General features: G+C 36.2%; 1 protein-coding gene across 1 annotated transcript; it reads right to left on the reverse strand.

Moving 5' to 3' along the window:
- Window positions 1–669: 669 nt before the first annotated feature.
- LOC140169369 (craniofacial development protein 2-like) lies at window positions 670–1,314 on the reverse strand. Its single transcript, XM_072192627.1, has one exon. It carries the CDS (start codon window positions 1,312–1,314, stop codon window positions 670–672), a length of 645 nt encoding a protein of 214 aa, XP_072048728.1.
- Between the last annotated feature and the right edge of the window lie 7,574 nt (window positions 1,315–8,888).

Genomic DNA, 8,888 nt, shown 5'->3' on the forward strand with positions numbered 1-8,888 from the left:
CTTCTTCCTTCATTTGAATGATTTGATTTTTCCCTATGACCATGATGACTAAGCTTCTTTTGGCCTTTTTTTACACTCCTGTTATTTTCTATTTCTCTTCTGACATGCTCTGTATTAAAATTGCGAATGTCGGTTTTCATCTTCTTTCTTGCTGATTTGCATAGTTCTCTATATTCTGGTGTATTGTGTTTTTCTTGTGCTGCCATGTCCCTCCTTCTGCTTAGTAGATGTTTGGTTTCTTGACTAAGCTTGTCTGTATTCCATTTTCTTTTGGAACCAGCCACCTCATGTGCCTTTGTAGCTACTGCATCACTAATGTCTTCGTACATGTTTTCAACACTTTCTTCTACTTCCAATCCTTCAAATCTGTTTTCCAGTTCCACTTCAAAGATGTATTTCTCCTCCTATAACTTGTTTAAATCAATTACCTTTTTCTTGGCAATGAGTTTCCTCCTTTCATTACGGATATTGAAGGTTGCTATACATCTAACCAATCCGTGATCACTTCTTGTCGAAAATTTATTGAGTACTGAGATATCTAGTCACACAGAATATAGTCGATTTCATTCTTGTGAAGACCATTTGGGCTTTTCCAGGTCCACTTGCGGCTTTCTTTCTTTTTGAAGAAAGTATTTCCTATTTTTAGTTTATTTGCCTCTGCGAAATCCCCTAAAAGATCCCCTCGTTCATTTCTCTTCTTGTATCCAAAGTTTCCAACTGATGTTTCTTTTTCATCTTCTCTTTTCCCAATTTGAGCGTTAAAGTCTCCCATAACAATTTTAAAGTGTAAAACTCCTTTTCAATGAGTTTGTGTACTTCCTCATATAACTCAATCACTTCTTCCTCATCATGGTTGGTTGTTGTTGCATACACCTGAATTATCTGAAGTCTGTATCTTTCTGAAAGTTGGATGATAATCTGAGCTATTCTATCCCCTGAATGCCTGTAGCTGATGATTTTGTCCTTGATGTTCTTGTTCACCAAGAAGCCCACTCCACTGTTGCTGTCATTATCCCTGCCTTTATAATAGAACATTGACCCACTTCGTAGTTCCACTAGTTCTTCGCCTCTTCTCTTAATTTCACTTAATCCAACTATGTCCCAATTGATATGTTCGAGTTCGTTCTCAAGTTTGTCTTCTCCTACTAAAGTTCTTGTGTTGTAGGTGCAGATATTTAATTTCTGCTGGCAACTTTTATTTTTCTTCCAGAGATTCTTAGCACCCTCTGCTCCTTCACCGGTCAAACCGTTGCCTACTTTTGACTGTCCGGAGCTGCTGGGGACTGAGGGCCTTGGCTTTCGTTGTACTGTCATAATTTGGGAGGTTTTCGACCAATACTTGCCACACTGGTCGAGTGCGGGTTGGCAAGTCTACCACAAGGTAGATGTGTTGGATGAACTGTTTGGAGGAGCCCGTTCTAAAGGAGCTTTTAAGTCAGATCTTGGTCTTAATTCTGACAGGGGGTCCAGCTCCCCCCTCCTCACCCAGGAGCAGCTGCTCCAGGGTGGGTGTCCCGGGTTAGTCGCCGGGGGCTCGACCATGTACAGATTGCACCGGGTTACATGATGACCGGTGGCAGGGGGATCTCTTGATCTCACCCTGATCTGGCAAATCTACCACGATGGGATTAGTAGATGTACTGGATGAACTCCTTGGACTCCTGCCCGTTCTGAAGGAGCTCTTAAGTCAGATCTCGTTCTTAATTCTGACAGGGGGTCCAGCTCCCCCTCCTCACCCAGGAGCAGCTGCTCCAGGGTGGGTGTCCCGGGTTAGTCGCCGGGGGCTCGACCATGGACAGATTGCACCGGATTACATGGTGACCAATGGCAAGGGAGATCTCCTGGTCTCGACCCTGATCTGACTTTGTAAGGTATTAGATGGAAATAAAATGTGTTCAAATCAGTAGATCCAGCCATATTTTATGGCCTGCTCGCTACAAAAGCGCAGCTCATAGTGCAGTTATTCTGCACAGCAAACATGATTCGAACTTTGCAGTAAAAACCTGGTTAACTGGAAATTACTCCAGCAAAATCAATCGATAAAGACTAGTCTATCCTCCACATTGAATGGTGGACTGCACTTATGCCCAAATATGGCACTTGCCAATCAATAATCACCTACTTGAAATCCCTGGCTCGCTCCACTGACCAAAGATATGGACAGATATGGGAGTTGCTTCTGCTGTTATTTGACACTTACATATCAGGGAGGTACGAACATTTGCAGATGCCCACCTACTGCCATAACAACTTATAGACAGTAAGTCTCGAAGTGACCTTCTACATAGCGAATGGTCTTTCTATACATTGAATGCAAAGTCGGAACAACATGAGACTGCTGTGCAGCAAAATTGTCTATTTTGTTCAACTTTGTGATTAACGTTTCCGTCGTTGAATATTTTTTCCGTCGTCAAATACTTTCAAAATGTTGTTTTTGATAACATATTACAAATTCGGAAGTTCCTGTCCCTTTTATTTCTGCATAGTGGTCAATGCATGAGGATTTGGTCACGCTTGCTGGTCTTGGTATGTTGTGCCCATGGGTCACGTGCGCATTTATAAAAGCGCATTTATAGATATAAGCGAAGTACACTGACGTTTTTATTGATCAAATATATAGATGAGGAAGGGTCAAATTTGAAATATTTTTTGTTTCAACGCCATGAGAGGTCTTGGAGCTATCAGTTTATTGATAAAAAGCTATAGGAGTGAAGTGACTTTTGAATGGTTGTGATCCCTCACAAAGACCCAACGATGACATCAAGATTACTATAATTATTTCTCACCCGTTTGCCTTCGAAAGTTTTATTTTTGATACCCATTCCAGTTTTTTCACCAGGACTTTGATACCTAACTTTCTTCAAGTTATATAGCAATTTGACACCCATTCCCAGACTTCTCGTGTCATAGTGTGATTTTGATACCAATTACGGTATTGCTAGAATCCAAAAATCTAAGACCGCCGGGTTTTATATCTGCATCTTATTGACACACTGCTGATATAGACCTGTATCCTCTTTTTCACCATTTATGTTTTATGATTAAAATTTTTTCTGGTTTTTAAGGACGTATTCTTTTATTTATGTCTTTATTTTATTGTTATTATTAAGGGATCTGAAATGAGCGTTTAGAGCGTTTCGACAGTATTTTTTATGGGACATGAGAGCACCACAGACGTATCGAATTGCCTTCTGAATACGAATAATGTCTTTCTGATATCAAATAATTTTCATTTTTGAAAATCACGATATAATACAAATTTTATGACAAATTATAAAAATTTGATATTTTTCAAATTTTGATATATAACAGTCCTCGAAGTAAATTTTATAAATCTAATGATATATTCTTAAAGTGTATGTAGCTGGGAGGAAAAGCCGACGATCAATTGAAAATTTTGACCTTTCATATGGATTTTTTCCCAAAAGACCAATTTTTTTGTGTGTTTTGGGGAAAAAATCCATATTTTCAATACGAAAGGTCAAAATTTTCGATTGATCGTCGGCATTTCATCCCACCTACATATATACATTAAGTATAAATCATCAGATTTATAAAGTTTACTTCGAGTACTGTTAAATATCAAAATATCAATTTTAATGATTTGCCATAAAATGTGTATTACATTGCGAATTTCAAAAATCAAAATTATTTGATATCAGAATGACATTCTTCGTATTCAGAATGCGATTCGATATGTCTGATGTGCTCTAATGTCCCACAATAAATACTGTCCAAAGGTTCATACCCCAGCCCTTAAAGCTGCGGTTATATTGAATAGAAGACGAGTTATAGAAGATGAATTCATGGCCAGTAAATTGTTTAGGGCGTTTTTCAAACCCCGATCTTTTTTTATATCCAGGGGAGGGTTTTAAATTCAACGTGAAAAACTCCAAAAAAAGGATATTCTATATAAAATTACTTTGAGTAATTCAAACAATTTTTTCTTTCGGCTGCTATAGATGAGGTGACATGTGTTTACATTTGATACGCCCTCTGTTGGTCTGAGATGAAAACTGACAGGCAAAAAACACTATGGTTTACATGGAAGAAGTTGATTTTTATTCATTAAGTTTGATTTCAAAGCAAATAATACTAAAAATGTTAGAGTCAAACTTGTTTACAAATGCATCAAGCTATACACATAATATCACACAAAATTTCAAAGGTTTTTAAAAGTCGAGTTTTGAAGAGATTTATGTGGTCTGTCATAGACACTCCTGTGTTATTTTGCCTGACTTGAAACAACAGAGGGCGGTCTGAATGTAAACATGTGACATCATAGGTCACCTCATCTATAGATAGTGAAAGAAAGAGTTTCGCCTTTTGCGTTTAGTGGCTTATAATATTTGATTATGTCACATTCGTATTTTGTGTATTTTACAGTTTTAGCGACACTTAAATCAGAATTATAATATAAATTATGTACATAATATTTCATGACATGGAAAGGAAACAATCGAATTTGACCAGCATTATAATCTGTAGCATGTGATTATATGAAATGTTCATTTCTTTGGTCTCTGCCCTTTTACATTACGTTTGGGTTTTGGAAAGAACCTTCTGTTAAATCATGCATGACTCAATTACAAATCTCTACATCCCTTTCTTCTTGTCTATTGATATTTTGAATAGTGTTTATCTTTCCCTAATAGATAGCGCCCTGATCGATTCTTCCTGCATATCAATATGCTTCATTTACATTACATTACAGAGATCGGACACTAATCTCTACAATAACAAACCATAAACAATGATCACCTATATTACAGGTGATATAACAGGTCTATATTACAGGATTAGATTAGTAAACTATGATATATTTGCAAGTATTATAATATATTGATTGAGCAGGAAAGATGTGATACTATTTTGTTTGTATAGTAGTCTAGTTGCCGGCGTCAGGTATACATAGAATGGGTTTTTTTTTTATGATGATGACATGTATGATGCAAAATCATAGGTGTTGTGCGTTTGGCAATTTGGGAGGGGTGGGGGTTCAAAATGACCCCATAGGATTATAAAATCAAAATTTCAATTGCTCAAATACCTCTTTCAAAAATATCAAATTATTTACATAAATAAACAAAAATAAATAAATAAATAAATAAATAAACGAAAAAAATTGAACAAATTGTAGCGTAGCATTAATAAATATAACCATTGCTGGCAGGAGGCCTCGAACCAACGATATTGACATTAGCAGTCTGATGCTCTACCATTGAGCTATGACAGCATGTAGTGATGAGGGTCGAGTTTTTAGCTTATACAGTGTTTGTCTGTGATAATGCCGCCTCGTGAAAGAAATAAATATAAAATCTTAATTTTTAGTTTAAATTTATTTGATAATTTTCTAACCTATATTTTCTTTAGAGCAGGGACAAATATTTCCCCTTTTATCCAATTTGACCGCTAAATAAGAATCTATATACTTCTTTTATTACTAATTTAATTCCGCGATTTGTTCCATTAAGCAATATCAAAGATTAATGTCAAGCATCTCACAACAGATATTTAGTTGGCTTAGTGGTTTTGCACAGTGCTTTTTAAGGTTACGGAGGGTGAAAATTCCACTCAACTTGTCTTTTGTTTTTTAATTTTTATTTATGAAGTATATGTATATATTAAACATCTCAGAGATGTAGATTGAAAAAATTGTATCAACAAAGTATTTTTAAAATTATTTTTGTGTATCAATATTTGCTCTAGATATCCCACAGCTCTAATTCTTTTTAAAGACAGTTCTTGTTTTAAGGGGACACTACACTAAATCCTTCCGCATTTGGTGTAACTCATGGAAGAAAGAGAAGGTGTGAGGGCTATCATTTTCTTTGGAAGGGGAATCCCAAATATACATGGGGGGCCCGTGGGTTAGATTTTAAAAGGTATGCTAACATTTCCTGTCATCCTCCCCTGGCCCTGCTCTCGGCCAGCCTAACTTTGCCAATGGAAACTTTAAATGGCCTAGATATTATGATGCAGATTTGAATGTTTCTGTAGTGTTTCCTAAGCCTTATAAAGATGCACTGTAAATGTTTGCCAAAAACTGCTCCCCCCTCCCCCATTCTACCCTCCCCCAGGACTCATAATTATTATGCACCTAGTTACTTTATTGTATTTTCACATGTATTTCAATGGGACATTTATTTAGTGATGTGCCCCTTATAGTGATTATTATTCCAGTGCATGAACTGGCAACCCTATCATTTTCATTTGATTGCTAAAATCACTGAAGCATATGCACAGTGGAGCATGAGTATTCAACCAGCACTATACTAGACAAAATCAATAAAATAAGTACTATCACCTTGGCCCTGGCAACACTAACTAGCATTGTAAACAAGTTAGCACATGGTTTGAACATGATAATAGATAGTGTGGAAGTTTTGGCAGAAATTTGTCAATTTCTGCAAGTTTTGTGAAAATCAATTGATACTTCCCATGCAGTAAGGATTATCAGTAGTAATACAGGAGCACTGCACCTGGAATATTATGGGATTGTGAATTGATACTGTGAAATAGCAGAAAATGTGAGTACTTGAAACTAAATGTGTGGATATCTCAGAACTCCATTTTGGACCATTTGGCCTGATATGCTGAGATGAAATAAATTATTTTTAATGTTTCCGTAGCTGATTCATAAAATTTTGATATGCATGTGTTAGCTGATACTTCAAAGAAATAATGTAGGGAATAATTGTGTCAATATATTGGCACACTAAATTAATATTGTTGTTGCAAAAAAGACGACATTTACCCCATCATTTTCATTGACATTCTGTGAACATGTAAGCTTACTGTTTTAAATCAGGAGGACCTATCGAAAGAATAAATAGGTACATTATTTCATTGGTTTGTTTGTAACACATATGCGAAATCGCAATGAAATCGGACCCTCTCCCCATATTTTCCTGGCCTCTTTCCCAAAAAACCTCATGCTCATGAAATTGAACACAAATTGAAACACTTACAAAGTACATTTGTGTATGAGCTATGACGTTAAAAGTATTACAATAATAATCATTAGAGTGTCAACTTTAAGATGAAGTATGATTTTTAGGCCTGCCATGTTTATTTTTTGAAAAACAAAATATTTTAGGTGGCTACGTGCAGCCAATTTGCCTACACAAAAGTTCAAAATCCTGTATAACCTTAACGGGAGGTACCGAGATCGATTCCCACCTCTGCCTGCAATTTTTTAAAGACTGGGAAATAATAACCTGACATTCGTCGTTGACATTCGTACTGCAGAAGCGGAGTTATAACTTTTAAACTTTGCTCCTTCCGTAAAAGGGTACATTATTTTGGCACTTTTTCTTTTTTTCCACATTGCTGGTATTAAATATCAAATGGTCATAATTGGCGGTCACTTCAAATCATCCCCAACTGAACGAGGTTCAGGAAAGTCCTCTCATTGTCAATTGTTGGTTAGCCCACCACTTGAACAGGATTTAGCCAAAGCAAACAAAGACTTAAGCTTTTTACTAATGCTATACATAAGTATATAAGCTTATTATCCTCTTCAACAATAGGATTAAAGATTGGTGCTTGACTGGAATTACGTGCTAGTGTCATTGGTTATTGTTAAAAGGCAATAAGGTGTGTAGTTGCAATATTTCCTCTGAATAGGAAAGACTCTCTACATCGAACCATGGATGCTGAAGGTTCGCAATACTGTTATTAGCTGTTATTTAGGGGAAGGTATCTTACAACCCCAATTTCAAATGTAGGCATAAACCTCTAAAGGGTTCACAATCAAACGTGTCCGATTGCAACTTAATTCTAGGTTATTCAGAGCTGAAAAGAGCAAAAAAGTGTGATTTCATTGAAAGAGCCACTGGTTGAAACTGAAATATCTTGTTGAATAGAACAAAGAGGTGTTTTGTGCTTAAAAGGCAGTGTCAATTTTCATGAAGTAAGATATATGCTCAGTGAAACTTAACCCGGGTGATAAGATAGTATAGTATAAAAATCAAAAAATACTCCAAATTTCTCATTTGTAAGGTATTAGAAATAAAATTGTGTTCAAATCAGTAGAACCAGCCGTATTTTATGGTCTGGTCGCTGCAAAAGTGCAGATTTAATTTCTAGATTTTTTTTTCTTTAAAATTACTGCTTTGTTATCAACATTGAACAAAATGGACTATCAAAATGCGCGTATAAACCACCTTTGTTTCTATCTTAAAATATTGTGACTACGATTAATAGTTCTGAAGCCATAGGCGTATTTGTAACGGGTGCGGTACTTTTTGTGAAGTCTTTGAGCTAACGTACCTGTACGAGTATAAGACGCATTCATAAATCTAAAGAAATGTTTGGTACATTAAAGTAATCTGTTGTCTTTCAAATCGGCAAAAACATACATCTCTATAAATCTCTCAAGAGATTCAACCAGAGCTAAACATACATTGCCGTAAATGACACAGGTGTGTCTGACCAATACTGGGCTTTAGATTTAGAAGTGGATTTTATTCACGAAAAGCAGGTTGCTGTAATCCTGCATTGAAATGGGACAAGCTAGACAGTACATTTCCTGAATTGACCTGTTTCTCAACATGCTCAAAACCATTGGAGGTGAAAAATATTGTACCGTACATGTACTACCACAAAGATTCGCCTAATGGCGCACATGGGATCCTTTGCCTTAGGGTAAATTTCACGTACAAATAAAGAACTCCCTCCTCTGAAAATCCTAACAAAATTTTAAAAGTATGTGCGCATACTAAGTATTTGCTGGTGGAATTTTTACGGTTGGGCCCTTTTGGTTCTTACTTTAAATTCCAGTTTGTAAAGGTACCAATAAGCGCCATTATTTGAATATTTACAGTATTGGCTAAGTATAACTTTTGACAAGCTCTTCATCTGAATGTCGGTGACTACAAGTAGTA

This window comes from Amphiura filiformis, chromosome 14 (genome assembly GCF_039555335.1).
Source record: "Amphiura filiformis chromosome 14, Afil_fr2py, whole genome shotgun sequence".
NCBI lineage: Eukaryota > Metazoa > Echinodermata > Ophiuroidea > Amphilepidida > Amphiuridae > Amphiura > Amphiura filiformis.